This window comes from Capsicum annuum, chromosome 5 (genome assembly GCF_002878395.1).
Source record: "Capsicum annuum cultivar UCD-10X-F1 chromosome 5, UCD10Xv1.1, whole genome shotgun sequence".
NCBI lineage: Eukaryota > Viridiplantae > Streptophyta > Magnoliopsida > Solanales > Solanaceae > Capsicum > Capsicum annuum.
The window spans coordinates 18,984,794-19,006,381 of record NC_061115.1 but is presented as its reverse complement, the minus strand read 5'-3'; the positions used below and the strand labels follow the sequence as shown (position 1 = coordinate 19,006,381).

General features: G+C 36.0%; 1 protein-coding gene across 3 annotated transcripts; it reads right to left on the bottom strand.

The window, feature by feature from the left end:
* Nucleotides 1–1,816: 1,816 nt before the first annotated feature.
* Nucleotides 1,817–17,219, bottom strand: LOC107870398 (FRIGIDA-like protein 3). Of its 3 annotated transcripts, none has more exons than XM_016716917.2 (4): nucleotides 17,104–17,219; nucleotides 11,704–12,771; nucleotides 11,309–11,475; nucleotides 1,817–2,717 (listed from the first exon to the last, which is right to left on the bottom strand). In XM_016716917.2, exons 2-4 carry the CDS (start codon nucleotides 12,755–12,757, stop codon nucleotides 2,088–2,090), a joined length of 1,851 nt encoding a protein of 616 aa, XP_016572403.1. In that variant the 5' UTR covers nucleotides 12,758–12,771; nucleotides 17,104–17,219; the 3' UTR covers nucleotides 1,817–2,087. The 3 variants fall into 3 exon arrangements, with proteins under 3 accessions (XP_016572403.1, XP_016572404.1, XP_016572405.1); XM_016716918.2 differs by having other exon boundaries at nucleotides 17,108–17,172; XM_016716919.2 differs by having other exon boundaries at nucleotides 16,988–17,145.
* Between the last annotated feature and the right edge of the window lie 4,369 nt (nucleotides 17,220–21,588).

The following is a 21,588-nucleotide window of genomic DNA, read 5'->3' as shown; positions in this document are numbered from 1 at the left end:
AGTATGCACATTGAGTTCCAGCATCAAACCCACATGAATGGACTTGTTGCCCTTCACTTAATATTTCTGCATAGGCAGACACAAAGACGCCACAGTCCCCGATTTAAAGAAAAAACGATGAAGTAACAGTCCGTTTAATAATTATAACATCGTTATACATGTAAAAAAAATCAAATTGACTTAAACGGTTCATTCGGTATTTTATGCCCTGAAAAAATAAAATCAGACCCTAATTACAGTTACACATATGTGGTGATAACTTATACATTTAAAAAAATAAATCAAACCCTAATTAAACAACAGTTAGACATGTATTAGGGTAACTTATGCATTTAAAAAATAAATTACAGTAATGTATAATGTCATAATACACAATTTCACCTTAAATATGTATGACCTATAAGCTTGTTAGGATGTATAATGTCACCTTTCAAAACAAGTAATGTATAATGACTGATATATTATAACTTATACATTATAATGTAATATTCCATAATGTATAATATCACACTATTAAGTGCAAAACTTTGGCTGAAGTAAGAATGTATAATGTCACCTTATACAATATTAAAAAGTGCAAAACTTTGGCCAAAGTAAGAATGTATAATGTCACCTTATACAATATTCAAACATTCATAACGTATAATTTCACTTATTATAATAACTGTCTCTTTTATGTACATCTTCTTATTGTATAATATAATGGAATATAAAAAAGAAGACTAATATTAAACAGTAGTCTAATAAAAAAAGTAATGTATAATCAAATAATATAAATATATAATATCAAATATGCCAGGAACAAAACCAACAAAACTATTTTGTTCTTGAGCATCTAATTGACTAAGTCCTAAACTAAAGTTAGAACGAGAATCTATTACCAAATTTATACTATATTGATTAAGCAATCACAACTATAAACAAGAAAATTCAAAGACCTGACTTGTATTATATGAAAAAAAAAATGAAAAAATTCAACTAACAAACTAAAATGGGATTGCAAAATAAGATAATTTTATAAAAATCAACATGCAACCAAACAAGAATCCAAATAAGAACTAACAACTTTAAAATAAAAAATACAAAGATCTGACTTTTAATAAATGAAAAAAAAATGATATTATTGAACTATCACACTAAAATGGATTTGCAAAAGTCATTAATTTTATAAAAAACAAATATGCAATCAAAAATCGAACCAGATTGCGATTTGGTAAAGTTAAAAAAAACAACTAAAAATTAGTAAAGAAAATCAGTAAATTCAATAAATGTTTGATAACTTATAAATTGATAATCTCTAAGTATACGATTGATTGAATTTGAGCATGAAAAAAGATATTCAATAATGGAGGAACACTCGATTGTTTAATGGAAGAAAAAATGGAGCAAACATGGGAAAGAGAGAGTAAATAATTGTTTAATGGGAGAAAAAAAAGGAGAAAATATGGGAAAGAGAGAGTAAAGAATTGTTTAATGAGAGAAAAAAAGGGAGCAAATATGCAAAAGAGAGAAAGTATCTTTTTTTTTTTTTTTCTAGGCTCGCTTGCACACACCTAACCAATTGCACCATGAATGTAATACCTTTCAAACAAATTATCGTTCAACTTTCTGTTCTTCTAAGAGCTTTACAACGTTACACTATCTATACCTATTATAGCACGTAATCTGTCTAATTTTTCGAAATTACAAATTTCACATTGTAAAAAAGCTGACCTGTACATACCTCGAGTAACCTGGTAGTACTTTTTGCGCTGACGATTTATAAAACTTAAACGAGTGAGGACGGGGAAAGGGTCATTGGTGGCCTCCACTGGCAGGCAGCTAAATCATCAAATTGTTAATCCAAGTCAATGGTAACACCACTTCACTTTTGTTGATGAGCTCATGTTATGCAGAAACTTATGTTCAGGTTTTACTCCCTGCATAATGAACTTCTAGCTAGGATAAACAGTTAAACATCATAGACAATGAAAAACTGGTGAAAGATAGGCCAAAAGTATTATTGTGGATGGCACATTATCCAGACAGTCATCTACTATGTCTATTCAAGAAAAAACTGTTACTACAAACAATTACTACCATTGCGTCTACATGTAGGGTTGATGTGCTGTTGACGTTCCGCTACCTGCATAATTGCCATAGCTAGATGGCAGAGTAGCTGCGTAAGAACTTGCATTGATTCTCTCATCTGCTGTAGGCAACCCGCTGCCGGCATAACTGGCATAACTGGATGGCAGGGGAGCAGCTGTATAAGAATCTGCAGCAGTTCCCTCATCAGTGGGATAATAGTATGATCTCTGCTCATAAGTTTGCTGGGGATAAGTGGCTTGACCTGGAGGTGGATAATCATAAGATGTACTGAGATAACCGTACTTATCAGGCAATCCTGCGTAAGGGGCTCTCTCAACAAGAACGCTGGGGACCTGTCTGCTTGGATTAATAGCAGCCGCTCTCTCAATCAGAACAGATGGGGGCTGTATGCTAAGAACATTAGGATGTCTGATAGGTCCATGTGGTGCTCCAGTTACTCGTGGTCGCTTGAATTGCTGGTGTCTACCTGATCCTGAATGTCTTTTCTTATCATTAGGCCTGTCTCTGTCACTAGAAATGGCTTTCTCTAGCTGAGACACCCTTCTCAGTAGTGGATCAAGTGGATATTCTGCTTCAAGCTTGTAATTTCGAATACACCGTACTATTGCCTTTATAGCTGTAAGTTCCTGCACATTTGCACAATATTCTGTAAGAGAGCTGGTTAAATAAGAGAGAAAAAATGCCACCCTCTCCTTTGGCCTATACTTTTGCTTCTGATGCACTAAATAAGTTACAAGTTGAACCTCGGAAAGAAGCAAATTCATATCAGTACATTCAAGAATCTTTCTTTGATGACCCAGAAAACTGTTGGGAGCTGACGGATGGGCCCATCATCTCGAGTTTCAACTTTCAATGGCTTCGGTTGGCCCAAAGGGTTGGGCTCCAACAGTTTTCTCGGTCATCAAAAATATACAGACTTAGTTTGCTTGGCTCACCGCTTGAACTTGTTACCTCAGACACACGTCTCTCCGCCTTGGCCAATTGAGCTAACCTTTGGGGTGGGGACTTGGGGCCCGTTCGGCCATAAAATTTTTTCCCTTTTTTCCGGAAATTTTTCACTTTTTTTACTTTTCCGGAAATTGTGGTGTTTGGCCATGAAAATTCAGAAAATTATTCCGGAGTTGGATTCCAAAAAGTGAAAACAACTTTTTGTTGTTTTTACAATTTTCCACTTCCATTTCCAACTTCCATTATTATTACATGTAACCCCAATCTTTAAATTTTTATACACATCCCTCTTATAACTACAACCAACCACCAAGAAAAAAATTATTATTTGTTTTCTATGGTACATCATTTTTAATTATCACAGATATTCTAATTTCTTTTTCTTGTTTTAACCAAAATTTACTAACGTGAAGTAAAAAATAATAAATGACAATCTATGGCGGAAATATATCAACTTTTGATTTAAATGAACTATATTATAGAAATATAAGGCCTAGTACATTATGTTACTTAAAAATGAGAAATTTAATATTTTTTCTTGCCATTCTAATTTTTGTATATGTCATATAATGGCTATGATGATTTTAATAAATTATTAAAAAGTGGTCAATAAAGTCGCATATCAAACATAGCGTAACGATCCATATTGACGATTACCTTATTTTGGTTTTATGGATTTTGAACAGAGACGAGTGTGGTAATTAGCTTAACAAAAGTTTGTTCTTTTTACCCAAAAAAAAATATTCAAGGAAAATCAATATCATCAAAAAAAAAAATTAAAAAAATTAGCACTAATCTACTCAGAAATAATTCATTCGTAAATTTTTCTAAGAAGACCAAATTCAATAAAATAATTAATTCAAGTGAAAGTAATTAAGAATTTTCATTAACAAATTTAAGAATATATAAAATATATTTATATCCATCAATCATATTAATCAAAATATATTTTCTCTATTCAATCGATTATGGTTAGATAAACTTATTTAGCTAGTCGAATTCCAACTATGTCGACCTTTGCCGCCGCTAACCCTAAATTTTCTACTCTCTTGTTCTCGTCAAAGAAACATTCAATCGCCCTCAAATCCAGAATATCTATATTTACTACCCAATACTCTGTGAATCTCCGTTTCCACTCCGGCGACGGGATAGAATTGGAGAGAATTAAAAAAAAAAAAAAGAGACCAGATTTGACACTCAACCTAGATCTGACCCGGCGACATTCTGGCGACGTTATTACGGCAACCAATTTCTACCCCAATTTTTCGGATTTTAGCGCAGCAAGCAGTAGCTGAATACTTGATCTACGTACCCCGGTGACTTCTAACCTCAAAACTTTATTTTAACGCACTTTCTTGTATCGCGCCTTTTTCTGTTATCTTTACTGTTTATATTTTGTGTGGGTTATTTTGTTACGGGCTGCCTGGTTATTTATGAGTTGTCTGGTTATCTTCATTGGTTATTTCTAGCATCTGTTCTTGAAATTGTGTTGCATTGTGTGCTTTGCGTTTGCCTTTTATAGTTATTGCTATTTTTAGCCTTCTCTGTGTTTTTCGTGAGTGGTGGCTTGGGTGGCTAATGGAGGAGTAGGGTCATGTCCGGGGGGGGGGGTCGGGGTCGGGGGGTGGGTTAGGTTGGAGATGCGGAGTGCGAGGTATTCAGGGAGAGGATAAGAGAGATGATAGGTTGAGGGTAGGGTCGTGGAACATAGGGACCCTCCAGGGTAAGTCGATAGAACTGGTAAAGATTCTTAGGAAGAGAATGATCAAAATATTGCATGTGTCCAGGAGACCAAGTGGGTAGGTTCTAAGGCTAGGGATGTAGATGGGTACAAGTTGTGGTACTTTGGTAGTGAGAGGCGTAGGAATGGAGTAGGTATCTTAATGGACGAGGAGCTTAGGGGGCAGGTAGTGGAGGTTAAAAGGGTTAGTGATAGGGTGATGACTATCAAGTTAATCATTGAGGGGTCTTCTGTGAACATCTGTAGTGCGTATGCGCCACAGGCGGGTCAGGACAAGGAGAAGAAGAGATTTTGGGAGATTTTGGATGAGGTGGTAAGAGGCGTGCCTAGTTCAAAGATGATTTTCATAGAAGGGGATTTTAATGGGCACATCGGGTCTCTGCCGATGGGTTATGATGATGTGCATGGAGGTTTCGGGTTCGGGGATAGGAATGTTGAGGGAGTGTCTCTTTTAGAGTTTGCGAGGGCCTTTGGGTTAGTGGTAGTGAATTCTAGCTTTCCGAAGAAGGAGGAGCATCTGGTTACTTTCCATAGTAGGCTAGCCAAGACTCAAATTGACTTTTTGCTACTTAGGAAAGGGGATAGAGCAATGTGTAAGGATTGTAAGGTAATTCCGAGTGAGAATCTTGCGACCCAGCATAGACTTCTAGTGATGGACTTGGTTATCAAGAAGGGCAAGAAGAGACGGGGTAGGGTGGGTCGTCCTAGAGTTAGGTGGGGCAGCCTAACTCCAGCTAGTGCCTTGGAGACAGGGGCAAAGTTGGACGGGATGGGGGTTTGGTAGAATAGGGGGGATGCGGATAGTATGTGGGATAGGGCAGAGGGATGCATCCAAGAGTCGGCTAGAGAGGTGTTGGGTGTCTCGAGGGGCTGGTTTGGCTGGTATCGGGGGAATTGGTGGTGGAATGAAGATGTTAAGAAGAAGGTGCAGACGAAAAAGGCGGCTTATGTTAAGTTGGTGGAGAGTAAGGATGAAGAGGAGAAACGGGTAAGCAGGGAGGAGTATAAGTTAGCTAAAAAGGAGGCTAAGTTAGCAGTTACAGCTGCTAAGACAGTAGCTTTTGAGAGTTTGTATAAGGGGTTAGAGGAGAAAGGCGGGGAAAAGAGGTTGTTTAGGCTTGCCAAGGCTAGGGAGCGGAAGGGTCGAGATCTGGATCAAGTGAAGTACATTAAGGGGGAAGATGACAGAGTATTGGTGGAGTACGCTCTCATTAAGAAAAGATGACTGTCGTATTTTCATAAGCTTTTGAATGACGAGGGGGACAGAGGTGTTGTGTTAGGGGAGTTGGAGCACACGGGGAGTGTCGCAATTTCGGCTATTGTCGGCGTTTTGAAGTAGAGGAGGTCAGTGAGGTTGTTCGCAAGATGCGAAGGGGCAGGGCGACGGGGCCCGACGATATTCCGGTGGATTTTTGGAAGTTTTCTAGCGAGGCTGGATTGAGGTGGTTGACCAACCTATTTAGGTTGACCAACCTATTTAACAACATTTTCAAGTCCGCGAAGATGCCTAAGGCGTGGAGCTAGAGCACGATGATTCCATTATATAAGAACACGGGTGACATTCAGAGTTGCAACAACTACCGGGGTATTAAGTTGTTGAGTCACACGATGAAGATTAGGGAGAGGGTGGTGGAGCGGAGGTTGAGAAAGATTGTGTCTATTTCGGAGAATCAATTTGGATTTATGCCTGGTCGTTCAACGACTGAGGCAATTCACCTAACCTAGTGCGGAGACTGATAGAGTAGTATAGAGAGAGGAAGAGGGATCTGGACATGGTGTTTGACTTGGAAAAGGCATATGACAAAGTCCCTAGAGATGTTCTTTGGAGATGCTTGGAGGTGAAGGGGGTTCCGGTGGCGTACATCAGAGCGATTAAGGATATATATGAGGGGGCGAAGACTCGAGTAAGGACGGTGGGAGAAGATTCTGAGCATTTTCCGGTCTTGACAAGGTTGCATCAGGGATCAACTCTTAGTCCGTTTTTATTTGCTGTGGTGATAGATGTGTTGACGCGGAGTATACAAGGCGAGGTGCCTTGGTGTATGCTTTTTGCGGATGATGTAGTTTTGATTAATGAGTCGCGGCAAGGTGTTAATGATAAGCTGGAGGTTTGGAAACAAACCCTGGAGTCTAAAGGTTTCAGATTGAGTAGGACCAAGACAGAGTATTTGTAGTGCAAGTTTAGTGACTCGAGGCAAAATGAGAAGGTGGTGGTGAAGTTGGATTCTCAGGCAGCTTGCAGAAGGGATAGTTTTAAGTATCTTGGGTCTATGATTCAGGGGAATGGAGAGATAGATGAGGATGTCTCGCACCGTATTGGGGCAGGTTGGATTAAATGGAGGCTCGCTTCGGGGATTTTATGCGATAAGAAGGTGCCTCCCAAGCTTAAAGGCAAATTCTATAGAGTTGCAGTCCGGCTGGCTATGTTGTATGGAGCGGAGTGTTGGCCAGTTAAGAATTCCCATATTCAAAAGTTGAAGGTGGCAGAAATGAGGATGTTGCGTTGGATGTGTGGTCTTACAAGGGCTGACAGGGTTAGGAATGAGATTATTCGGGAGAAGGTGGACGTGGTATCGGTGGAGGAAAAAATGCGGGAAGTTAGGTTGAGATGGTTTGGTCATGTGATGAGGAGGGGCACGAACGCCCCAGTTCGTAGGTGTGAGACTAGTGTTAGATGGTTTCAAGCGGGGTAGGGATAGACCGAAGAATACTGGAGAGAAGTGATTAGACGTGACATGAAGCAGTTACAGCTCACTGAGAACATGACCCTGGATAGGAAGGTCTGGAGGAAAAACACTAGGTTAGAGGGATAAGGTGGGTGGATGAATCATAGTCCGTAGTTAGGAGGGTTTTGGTGTTTTTGTTTGGTAATGTACATTATTTTGTGAATGTTGTATCTATGTTAGTTTTATCATGTCTCATGCTTTGGATGTTTTTGTATATTGTCTTGTATCTTGAGCCGGGGGTCTATCGGAAACAGCCTCTCTACTTCTTTAGAGATAGTGGTATGGACTGTGTACATTCTACCCTCCCTAGACCCCACTAGGTAGGAATATACTGGGTTTGTTGTTGTTGTAAACTTATTTAGCTCGTGCTTGTGATATTTTTATTCAGATTTTAGAAGAATAACAATTATAATAATTAGTTATCAATTGAAGACATATAAATTATTTTCTCAACATTTGGTTGTATGTTAGTACATAAATTAGTATTTGAGTGATTTTGATAATTTTTAAAAGTTGAGGGCATAAAATCATATTTAAAAAAGATTTTTCAAAAATCTAAAAAAAAATCTCAAAAAGACATGGCCAACCCCAACCCCAACCCCAACTCCAACTTTTTATGGCCAAACGGCGACTTAGTTTATTCAAGCTGGTCACTATTGTATCAGCCATGATGACTATGCTTCAGTTTCGCCTTTGTGGCTTCCATGTAATTTTCTAGTTTTTACAACTCTAGATAATCCAATCCATTCCCTGATAAAAATTAAATACGCAAACGGCAAATCTATGTTATTTCACTTTCAAATGCTAAGGCAAGCTGGCTTATATACTCTTCTACTTATCTTCATTGACCAAGCTTGCTACTTCATGAAAACTTTAAACCAAAAATCTAAAAAGAGCTTAAACTGTCGCTTGCATTTCTTACTGAAAAAGAATTCACATTACATCCTATGTTTAACTCCAAATTAAGCAAGGACTAGGAATAAATACGGCTTCAGCTAAAGTTCAAAGGTAAAACTCTAACCCACTCCTCAAAGAAAAAAACGGTGGTTTTAATTTAAATGAACACTGAGGATGACCCAAGTTACTTTTCTTGACACTCCCAATTTACTGGTACAACGTTAAAATAATTTTGGCAGAATGGCTTAATTAACCCCTAAACTTGCACCGTATTTTAAAGCCGGTTTATTCAATCTCCATTTTTCCCATTTTAACACCTCTACTTGGTAAAAACTAAAAACATACTTAACTAATAAGCTCTTCCAACTGGGAGTGCTCTGCAGTGACATGTCATACTCATACGTTTAGCCTTTTTATTGTTTGACGTGTATAATTATGAGTTTCCCTCTTAAAAGAACAGTTCACAAAATTTTTATTTTTGTTCTCTCTTCCTCTTTACCATAGCCTCATCAGGAGCCTCCCCATTCCACAGAACCCCACTGTTGTTCCACCATCTCTCAGGCTCTCATTCTCCCTTTGACACCATAAAGCACCTAAAAGTAAAATAATAAACCCCGCTATTCCCCAAAAAAGCCTGTATTTATCAACTTTAATTTGGTTCTTTGTTAAGAGGGTGTAGTGGCCTTGCTACCAGGCATAAAAATTGAAAAGAGAAAGTTCTCTAATAATTCAAACATTTGTATTGATAGGAACATATACGCAGAGAGAATTCTGGTTTGGGAGAGGATAGTCCAAGCATCACAGGACAGATTTTGAGGAGAGGAAAATAGGGTCGTTCACAGGAACACATTATGGGTTTCCTTCCAATGGTCTGAATGTGGTGGCTTTTCAGTCAAAATCTCAATCCCTCCGATTTCAAGCGCAAATTCAAGAAAAAGCTGGAAATTGCATTTGATTAGTTTGTTAGTTTTGGGGAAAAGTCATAAGTTTGTTCTGGGTTTTATTTGGAAGAAAAGAGAGGAGGCAAAACGAAGAAGTGCAACGGGTCAGAAGAATGACTGATGTGGTAGTTGAGGAAGAAATAAAGATGATCATGGTGGAAGTGGTAGAGACATGGGAGATGGGTTTGGCGAAGGGAATAGAAGTGGATATGGTTATGGTGATGGAATCGAAACAGAGGGTGGTTGCATAAGGGATGGTGCTATGGATGGAGCATATGGCAGTGGATACGGTGAAGGTGTTGGTGATGGAGGATATGGAGAGGGGGGTGGAAGAACGAAGAAAGAGGCACAGGAAGGGAATACGAAAGAGGTGGGTTGAGGAAGTAGTTGAGAAGGTGTCTTTGTTCTCCTTTTCGTTTTTTCCTTGTCATATATATATATTTGTAATTAAAGAAGGGGCAGCCTGGTGCACTAAAGCTCCCACTATGCAAAGGGTTCGGGGAAGGGCCCGACCACACGGTTCTATTGTACGCAGGGCATGAATATTATAATTCTGATAAGAAATTACTACAATTACAAATATATATTTGTAATTGTAATAATTATTTTTTATCAAAATCATAATATTCATGCCCTTTACAAAGGTGATTTGCACGCAGTCCTGCCACATAAGCATGATCAACGGTCGGAGACATTTATTAATAACCATTTAATCACGTAGAGGTGTTTAAATGAGAAAAATGGAAGTTGGTAGGTCGGATTTAAAATCCACTGCAAGTTTAGGAGGCAATTAGACCATTATACCAATAATTTATGGTCGAGTTATTCTGGTCTTCTTTATAAATCATTGTACACAGGTTTCACCACCTAAGGAGGTCATGCTAACAACATTGACCACACCCAGACCTTTGCTTTTCCAATATCCAATACCCAATACATTCAATAGGGAGCACATATTCAAATCGTTGTCTGCACACATGGTGAAAACGTATTAGGGAAATTGATTTTTTTTTTGGGAGGATGCAGGGGGTGGTGACAGGGTGGGGAGGGAAGTGCGCAACATGATGGCACCAAAAAATGGCTTTCTTCACATAGTGCAGTGTGGATGCTATAATAAGGATTCATAAATAGAGGAAAAGAAGCCAATATTCTAAAAGCCAATGTTGTTTATAAGCAGTTCAAAGGAAGACTCTGTAACACAACTATGAACTTATTTTTGGAGTTCAAATTAGCAACACTGTAAAGGTTATTACCTAGGATGTGACAGAGGCAATCCTGAGTTAGGTGTTAGAAGAAAATGGGCCGAAAAAAGAAAGTTTGCCTAAGGGTAGAGGGGCAGACCCATCCAGCTTTGAGCTATGTGCCACTGACCATTGGAGATTATTTGATTATCAACAAAAAAGGAAGCCTGTGTAAGAACTCTATGCATTTTCTGAATAATTTGGCATTAAAGAAACGGGAAATTATTCCAAAAAAATGAGATCAATGTAACTATTTAAAATTCTTCCTTTTTTTCATTAAGCCGCTTTTCGGTGTAAAAGAAAATATCAATTTGTATAGATGATTTGGCCAACATAGTAGAAGTGCGGATACTATTTAAATATTTTTTGACACGGATTTCAGTGTTTAGTTTATGTAATTTCCATTGATTAACCAAAGAGTATGAAAGGTAATATACACCAAGTTCATGGTAATTTAAGGTTATAATTTTTTTCAATCTCAATGTTAGATTACCTTTTGCATTCTAAGGGATACAATGGCCTTGAGTATGCGCATACCACATCCATATAATAAAACACAGGTGGATAAATACTTCTAATAATCAATGGCTTCATCTACCTATGTCATCAATCATTGGAAGTTAACTGTGCACACATGCAACTCTATTGACAGATATTATTTATGCCATCAAACAGTCAAATTTAACAAATGCACAACCAAAAGTTTAATTTGCCTAGCAATACCTCTGCATTCCCCGAGTTACCTCCCTTCCCTTGTGCGTTTCGTCGCAAGTCCTTCAAATAGCCTTTCAGGAGCGGGACGAGGGGAAATCTTTCAGTCAGTTCGAAAGAATGAATCAAACGAGCAGCATCGATTTGCTTCTCACTATGAATCAATGCTTCAATGACACCTGCAAAGAAATAATAATGATAGAATTAAACACCATAAATGGTTGCATATACTTTTTAATGAAGTAAGATGGTTGCATAATTTTGAGTGCCAGCAGCTATTAGATGCTTCATTTGAACAATTCCTTGCAGAGTATTCTATAAAGGTTCAAAATCATCCAGTGAAAAGAGCATCTCAAAGAGATGATCTGGTCTCCAGATTGCATCAGGTTAGTTAAAAGAACACCAACCTGGCATTTTGTGTGCTAAGCCAAGAGAACGGCAGAGCTCAGGCCCCTGCCTATTGTGAGCCACTGCAAGAACAAGCTTGCAGAGCTCTTCCTCATCAAACTCTGAAGCAATCCTAAAAGTGGCAAGAAGCTGCAAAAATGCCTCAGTTTCCAATGAAGCTTGATTGGCAGCATCAGTGCCTGCAGTAGCCAACTTAGGCTTCCACTCATCAGCGATGACCTTGGCTTGCTGCTTAATTTCAGGGTACAGAAGGTGATCAGCACCTGGTTTAGCCTTTGCCAACAAGGTGGCTATGGCTTCCATACAAACAAGGCAGGCTTGGCGCAAGCTATGGATAGCATTTCTGCTTTCCTCACCGTTAGAGTTAGATTCATCATTAGAGTAGAAGAACTCAAGTGATGCCAGTACCAAACGGCCTGGTTCAGTTGCACCATCAAGGGCAACAGAGAGTTCCTCAGAAATTGAGGACATATTATTTTTACTCTCCATAATATAATGCAGAAGCCCTTTTGCATCCATCTGCTCACATAATTGTGTCAGTTCTGGTCGAGGTTTGACCTTGCCAGAAGCACCATCAGCATTTTCAGCAGCTCTATCAGAGGATTTTACCTCTGAGCCAGAATGAAGTGCATTTGTTTCACCAAGAGAGCCGCTTACCTCAATGTCTTTGCTGTCCTCTACATTTGTATGTTCAGGAGATGCCACCTGATGATCTCCCCGTGCTGCAGCAATTACAAACACTGCAGCATTTTTAAGTTCTTGCAAGTGATCCCATATGTTCTGTTCCCTAGCAGCGATATCTGCGTCTCGTGAAGCAATCAGATGATGGGCATCAGATTCTTGTTGCTTAAAGGCCTTCTCTCTAACATCCAGTTCCAAAGACTTGTTCACTACTGAGGCCTCCAGATTCCGGAAGTGTCCTTCAATATCCTTGAGCAAATCCTTATCTATGGAGAAATTTTCGTGAGATTCAAGATCATTTAATGCCTTCACCAGTTGTTCAATCAGGGACGGTATGCTACTGATCATCGTATCAAGATCCATCTCAGCCATGGTCACTCAAATATCTGCAATACTTGGAGATCACGGAGTGAGTTAAAGAAATGAACTCAAAACTTACTATACAATAAAGAATCTCCTCAAGAGCAGGGCACCAACAAACAAACTCCCCACTCCAATCCCAAGAAAAACCAAATGAAAGAATGCTTTGTCCAGTCCACTAGACAAATGTGCCACAATGAGACAACACGGACAGACTCATCATGCAACCAAAATAGAGAAAAGAAAAGAAATAATGGCTGAAGTATCATTAGGCTATATTGCTGTGAATATCAAAAGATGATCCTACACCCCTCTTGGATCCTCCAAAAATGCACTACTTTTAGAGGATGCGACAGTAACAGCGATATTTGTGAAGAACCGGAACAACAGAGTATTGGGTCCTTCCGGCAAGTGCAATAGCAATATTACGGAAATTAAGATGATATTTATTATACACCGCAAAATGAAGGGAAAGCCTAGATTCTTACAGCGTAAAGAAAATATTTAAAAACTCACACACAATTTATCATTTCCACAGGGTGTAAAACTGCTGGGAGCCTGGTGATAGTCAACTAAACAGGGTTTTCTCAACTAGTTTAAGAAGAAAGACTTTTAAAACTTGTAGCCTAAAATAAGTCATAGATGTTTTTGTGGCTATAAATAATTTCACTAAGAATAAAATGGGAATTTTAAAGTTAAATTGTTACTAAATATAGAAATATCTCATTCTTTTTGGGACCGACTAAAAAGTGAGTCATATAAATTGAGTGCTTTTCATTTCATTCAATAAAACATAAGACGTGTTGCAAACCAAAAGGTACATGACGTGTCCACTCCATTGAGGTATAATTGTACATCTTTCATAGCCTTTCATTTTCACTTTCTCTTCATTCTTTATATACACACACGTGTACGCATGTATATGTATGCTAACCTCCTACTACAGGACTGTAGCAGGTTCGCACACTCCTCTTTTTTTATTTCCTTAAATGGCCTTATCACCTCATTCAATATTGGACCTTTTTCTTTAGCTTTTTTGTCTTTCACCATATCTCCCTCAATTCACCTAAATGCCCTAGCTTCCATTTTTCCAGATTTTTAGCGTCATTTCTTTGTCTTCGTTCTTTTTACTTCTTAGCAAGATCTTAGAAATGTTTGTCAATATGCTAGCTATTTGCTTTCTTGGTTTAGTGCATATCATGAACAATGACCAACCAGGATTCACAAACTCAAAGATTTTATCCAGGATCCATAAAGATAAAAGACTTAATCCGATTTAAGTTCTTTTTGTGTTCAATCATTGAAGAGAAATGCATGATTCAACCTTAAAGTTCCTTGAATCCATCGTTCAAAAGGCAAGAACAGATAGAAAGTAATTGTACATATGCAAAGAAAAGAAAATGTTAGAAAAAGGAAGAAAAGAAAAGATACAAAAAGGACCCGTGGAATTTCAGAGATAACCATGGCAGATTGTTCGTTGTTCTCACCGGATATTGTACGGTGAATGGAGTTTGGGTGATGCAGAGGGGTGGGAAGGAAAAACAGGAATATGATGAAAGACAAAAAAGCCCAAAAAAGAATTTCAATATTTAATGAGGTGGCCGGGGCATTTAAGGAAATCAAAAACTGTGGGGGGTGGGGTTTCTACCCTACTATACTCGTGTAGCGGGGAATGCTAACAGATGAAACCATATGCCAATTAATCAACTACGCTTCGATTCCAAATTAAAATTAGCAGTATGATTTCTCTATGTTCATTTCCTTGTAATTGAACCTGTTTCATCCAAATACCAAACAATTCGTCTCATAAGGCAATTTAGATGTTTTCTCATCTTAAAAGTACTCAAAATCTCACATTTACCCCTAGCCTGATGTCTCAAACCAAATTAAAACTTCAATATTGGCATATCATGGAGCTGACGTAAGTAAAGCAACAATTGACCAGGCCCTAATTTCGACTACTTGGGGTCGCCACATACAGCTTTAACTTATTATAGCACAACCTTATTCATATTTGCATTAATTATGAGAAGTTGTAGGCCTTCAGAGACAACATTCCTTTGTACGATTTTTTAGGTTTATCTCATCCCTATTACCACCTTCAATCATCATAATGCCGCACCAACAACCCATGTATCAGGGAGGTCAACATATGATATTACAAAACCATCTCAAATGACCTTGTCATTTCTTCCTCTATAATAGGTACATTTTATTGCAATACCAAGCAATTGTTTTTTCAAGGCAATTTAGGTATTATCTAAAACTTGAAGTATTCCATTTCTGTTACAATTTATTGTTTCTAGCACATCGATCATCGCATTATTTTGTGCTAGACACTGTTCCATTTTTAGAATGCTTTGTCATGCATTCTTTAGCATTTTGTCTTGACTTCTTCACTCCCATTGTTTCTTGTTTTTCAAATTTCTTTGTAATGCTTTTATTAGGTCTACATCCACACTTTTCTCCCCAGACCCCACTTGTGAAATTACACGCGTCATATTATTATTTTGCTGTTGTATCCCTAATACAAACATACAATTCTATAACCCAAAATATAAATCAATCCTATCCCTTTCACCACTAAACAAAACAAAGTTTCTCACCATCCAATAACATAATACACATATAGATGCACCCAAGGGTGTGCCTTAGTGGTCAATGACATTAGTTGAACACTGTAAGATCTCATGTTCAAATCCCAGCGAAGACAAAACACCTTCGCGGCTTCTTCCCATCTGTCCTACCCTTGGTGGACACAGTTACCTAGTACCTGCTTCTACTTGTTGCTTGTAGGAGGTGGCGCGTATCCCAGGGAATTTTAGTTGAGGTGCACGTAAACTGGACCGAATACCACAATTATAGTTGGAAAAAAAATGATAATGCATGTATAGATTACCACGAATTTGAAAGAACAACTTTAAAATATATCCATAGAGCCTTACAAACCCCCACACAATAGGAATACAAACAGCCAAAAACATTAAGAAAAATGAGATAAACATTGAAAATATCATATATAGTCGAGGTGGTGCGTATCACGTGGAATTTTAGCCGAGGTGCACGTAAACTGGCCCAAACACCACGGTTATTATAAAAAAATGATATACATAATAAATTACCCGATTTGAAAGAATATGCTCAAACAAATATAGGTGGTAACTTATAAATCTGTGGGAGCTTACAAACCTAGTTATTTCCAAATTTTTCGCAAAACAGAGATATAAACAGCCAAAAATATTACTAAGAAAATTGAGATAAACATTGAAAATATCATATATATAGTCGAGGTGGCGCGTATCCCGTGGAATCTTAGTAGAGGTGCGCGTAAACTGGCCCAAACACCACGGTTATAATTACAAAAAAGATATACATAATAAATTACCCCGAATTGTAAGAATATGCTTAAACAAATCTGCGGAAACTGACAAATCTGTGGGAGCATACAAATCCTAATTATTTCCAAATTTTCCGCAAAACAGAGATATAAACAACCAAAGATATTAAGAAAATTGAAATAAATATTGAAGATATCATATATAGTCGAGGTGGCGCGTATCCTGTGGATATCATATATAGTCGAGGTGGCGCGTATCCTGTGGAATTTTAGTCGAGGTGCGCTTAAACTGGCCCAAACACCACGGTTAGAATAAAAAAAATGATATACATAATAAATTACCCTGAATTGAAAGAATATGCTTAAACAAATATCCGTGGGAGCTTACAAACCCTAATTATTTCCACATTTCCCACAAAACAGAGATAAATACAACCAAGAATATTAAGAAAATTAAGGCAAACATTGAAAATATCATATATATATATATATATATATATATATATATATATATAGTCGAGATGGCGCAGATCCCGTGGAATTTTAGTCGAGGTGCGCCTAAACTGGCCCGAACAGCAGGATTATAATTAAAAAAAATGATATACATAGGAAATTACCCTGAATTGAACAAATATACTTAAAGAAATATCCATGGGAGCCTACAAACCCTAATTATTTCCAAATTTTCCACAAAACAGAGATAAATACAACCAAAAATATTAAGAAAATTGAGATAAACACTGAAAATATCATACATATTTATAGTCGAGATGAGAATTTTAGTCGAGGTGTGCGTAAAATGGCTCAAACATCACGGCTATAGTTAAAAAAAAATTAAACACATATAAATTACCCTAAATTGATAGAAATACACTTTAAAAAATAATCAGTGGGAGCTTACAAACCCTAATTATTTCCGAATTCTCGCACAACAGAGATACAATCAGCCAAAAGAATTGAGATAAACATTGAAAATATCAATAAAAATAGTGAAACTAGAAAAAGTAAAGTCCGACGAAACCTGCCGTCGACGAGGGCAAAATCGGAAACGTCGCCGGACCTCCGATTGAATTCTCAAAATACAAGCATTTTTTTCTAAATATATACTACTTGCTTATGTTGTTGCAGTAAATATTTGGGCCTAAATTTTGATTATTTATGTTTTATGGGCCAGTTCGGTCCTAGCCCAATATGAATTCGGTCCATATGAATTAGCCTTTATGGGCTAATTAAGGAAAGATTGCGGGGGTGGAAACATCTAGTAATTATCAGGTGTAGCTAATATTTTAAAATAATTATTATTTGCAACTGTGATTTAAAGTAAATAGCTGAAGATTATTTCTAGTATAAATAACATAAATACCAACCTTTTAAAAGTAATTACACTCTCTCCCATTTTTTTAATTACTTTACTTTCTTTCCCTATTAATAGACATAACATAACCACCGACTATAAATAACATTCTGTGTATATGTGGAATTTTTGTAATATGTTTAGGGAGTTGGTATTTTTTGTAATATTGAAAATATAAGTTGTGTATTTGTTTAATTTTTAGTTATTTCTATTGTATTTGTATATTTTGGGCCTTATGTACCAATCTCAACTGACGAAGCTCATATATATTTGTATTGTACACGAAGTAAATTTTGAGACTTATATATAAATCTTTAAAGATTTGTATTTGTATACGAAGCTAATTTAGATACTCATGTATAAATCTCTAAAGCGAATTTATATTCGTATGTATAATTCCTAATTTATATGTTTAACTATTGAACTGTAGTTACATTTAGTAATCAAGCAAGTTTTAGCTATGACCTTATTTATTGTCTAAATATTAGTTATTTCTAAAAATTTGTCAAAATTAAGATAGCCTTTTAACATTCTACTTTCTTGTATTTGAGTTTGTTTGATTTTCGAGCGGAGTGTACAAATAAACCCATTTAGAATTGCTAATTTATTAGAATATAGTCTAATTTATAGTGGAGGCTTAACTTTGGAGTTTTGTGTGATAAAAAGGAATCGTCTAAATTTAAAGGTAAGTTTTAGATAGTGATAGTCATATCGTCTTTTTTGTATGGAATGGAGTGGTGGTCAGTTAAGAACTCTCATGTTCAAAAGATGCATCTTGTGGAGATGAAATGTTGAGATAGATGTGTGGGCTTAATAGGAGCAATAAGATCAGGAATGAGTTTATTCGGAAAAAAGGTAGAAATGACTTCAACGACGAACAAGACGAGGGAAGTGACACTGAGATGGTTTGAACATGTTAAGAGGAGGTGCGCTGATGGCCCGATGAGGAGGTGTGAGGGGCTAATTATAAAGGATACACGAAGAGGTAGAGATTAGCCTAAAAGATATTGAGAAAAGGTGATTAGACAGGATATGACTTAATTTTGTATTACCGAGGACATGACTTTAGATATGAAGGTGAAGAGGTCGCATACTAGGGTAGAAGGTCAGTAAGGAGTAAAGTGTTGTGTTGTTTTTCGAAGGATTAGGGTTGGCTTTGTTTGTCGTAGTATCAGTCGCATCCTTGTATATTTTATTGCTATATTTTATGGCTTAGGGTTGGTTGGCGGTGTAGTTCTTGCTTTGATATCTATCATCATATGTTTTCTATTGTGTTTCGATTATCATTGTATTTTAGTGTTGTTATTGCTTCTTTCGTGTAGGTTCTGCATTGCTTTCCTACGAATCCTTGTATATTTTATTATTGTATTTTATGGCTTATGTTTGGTTGGTGGTGTAGTTCTTGCTTTGATATCTATCGTCATATGTTTTCTCTTGTGTTTCGATTACCACTGTATTTTGGTGTTATTATTGTTTCTTTTGAGTAGGCTCTGCACTGCTTTACTTATCAATTGTCGTGTCCTCCTTATTGGTTTTTCTTCTTGTATTTGAATTTGCCTCACTTGGACCGATGGTCTCTTAAAAACAGACGCTTTACCTCCATGAGGTAATGATAAAATTTACGTATACTTTTTCATTCCCAAACTCTACGTGTTGAGACTCATTGAGTTTGTTGTTATATAGTCTATATTTTAGTTATTTAAAATCAAATTTCATAACTCGAATTAGATTATAACAGCATAAATTTCAGATCCGAAGGTTTGAACAAGAAGGTGGAGGAGTGTCTTGTTCCACAATTTAGATAATAAATAATTTTTAAATATGTATTATTAAGTATGAGAATAAAAATCTCACATTAATAACCAAAGAGACTGAGAAGCTACATATGAGATGTAGAATCTCTTAATGATGTGAAACCTAAAATTTTATAAATGTATAGTAAACTAAATTTCTTACATAAAAAGTAGGATAAATTACATAAATTCCAAACTTAAGAGACTATATTATCCAATATCCCTTACTTTTTTAAAATTTACATAAAATTCCGATTTTCAACTTTACTCTTGATACATATCAACAAAATCTCACATCCTATTTTTACTCCACCATTAACTCATTCGAGCTATTTTTTTTTCAAAAAAATTCTTCCCTAAAATCTCTCCCTAATTATCATCAATTAAATCATCTTCCTTCTTGATACATATATAAATTTATTTAGTTATTCATACTTGTTTATTCTTTAATGGTGATTCATATGAATGATAAATATGATATCATTATATGAATATTATGATGATCCATACGATAGATATAGTTTGTATAATTTTAATGGGTGATACATATAATATTAATCGGTGATACATATGGTATTATGGTGATTCATATGACAAATACAATTATTTATTTTCAATTATTGTGTTATTCATATGTTATTAATGGGTGATACATTTTGTTCATACTTATCTAAAAACGGAGCAGTCATCCCCATCACCGGACTTCATTGTTTTGGTGAACTAGCATCGGTCCACTAAAAAACGATCCACTCACCTCGAAAATCTCCATAACAGCCTACCAAAAAAACCATCCTACCGACGTCATCAATTATTGGGTGATTCATATGTTATTAATGGATGATACATTTCAAACTTCAACCAAATTTATCACACACAGCAGAATCAGTGTCTCTATCGAACCAGTACTAACCATACGGTGACTTATATTTGGTGAAGTTGGATGGGAGTGGGTTGAGACGACTAACTTCGAACGCATATGAAAATGGAACTCCGAAAAGGCCATTCTTCAACTGCTTTTTCTTGTTTGACAATAAAATTGCTCTGTTTTTTTTTTTCCGTTATCACGATTTGGTGGGGGTGTGATGAAAAAATTGCTCATGTCAATTAGTGAAGATAGGTACGTGGATCACTATCTCAGCCTTAGAACATGCAAAGAAATGTTAGTGTCCCTTGCTGCTACCCCTTCTTAGAGAATTTTAATTAGTTCTGTGGTGATTAATTATTTTGTGTAACTGATTGTGCGTGATTTGCTCAACAGAATAAAAGAGAATCTGTTACTTCCTTAAATAAATATCTCATCGATTTTAAATATATCACTTTTTTATATGTATCACCGTATAACATATGTATCACTATTTTAAAAAATTGAGATAAAATATAATTAATAAAATAATCAAAATTTTATATAATATTACTTAAAGATTCAAAAATTTATGTAAGGAACCTAGAAAATAACCCACTTATCATTATTTACTAAAAATAGCCTTTCGGCTCTATGTTAATTCAAAAAATGACCGGTCGGCAAAAGTATTTACATCAAAAATGGCCGCCAGCCATTTGCAATTCCTTATCATATTTTGGTGTTTCCCATTACTTGAATGTTTGGCCATTTTGTTTCTATTTTTTTTTTTTTCTGTATTAGTTAAAAAATAAACCTTTTTCGTTAGTTTAAACTTTTTTTGGTTGCTCCTTTTTAAACCTTTTTTCTTTTCTAATTATTTTACTTTTTTTTTTATAAAAAACAAATATTTATGTTGTTTTACTATTTTTTGTTTATATTTTTATTTATTAAGATGAGAATGCATGATATCAATTAAATATCGATAATTATACATTATATAATTGTTTATATAATGTCAATGCATGATTATACACTATTCATTCAATATCAATATATTATATATCTATTTATATAATATCAATATATGTTCATTTACTATTTATATAATACTGATACGCTTGTACACCATTAATACTATGTCGATACATTACACAACTATTTATCCAATATTAATACACCTTTATGCACATTTATACAATATTGATATATTACACATATACTACAGAGCTATTTATACATCATATGTACATATTTATATATCATTAATACATTATCGATACACGATTATACATTATTTATACAATATCAATACATTACATATACGCTACATAACTGTTTATACAATATCGATACATTATATATACGCTACATCACTATTTGTACATTATTTATACATATTTGTACGTCATTTATACAATATTAATACATGAAAAATTTGTACCACAAAAATTTGAGGAAAAAAACTAAAACATTCTTTTTAATAATAAAAAAAAAAAGCAGCAAAAGAAAACAACAATA

Excerpts from the sequence above, each read along its gene's own strand:
- LOC107870398 (XM_016716917.2), bottom strand. The coding sequence starts at position 12,757 with ATGGCTGAGATGGATCTTGATACGATGATCAGTAGCATACCGTCCCTG. Across the intron at positions 11,476-11,703 it reads CTTAGCACACAAAATGCCAG|GTGTCATTGAAGCATTGATT; the intron begins GTTGGTGTTCTT and ends ATTTCTTTGCAG. Across the intron at positions 2,718-11,308 it reads GTAACTCGGGGAATGCAGAG|GAACTTACAGCTATAAAGGC; the intron begins GTATTGCTAGGC and ends GCAAATGTGCAG.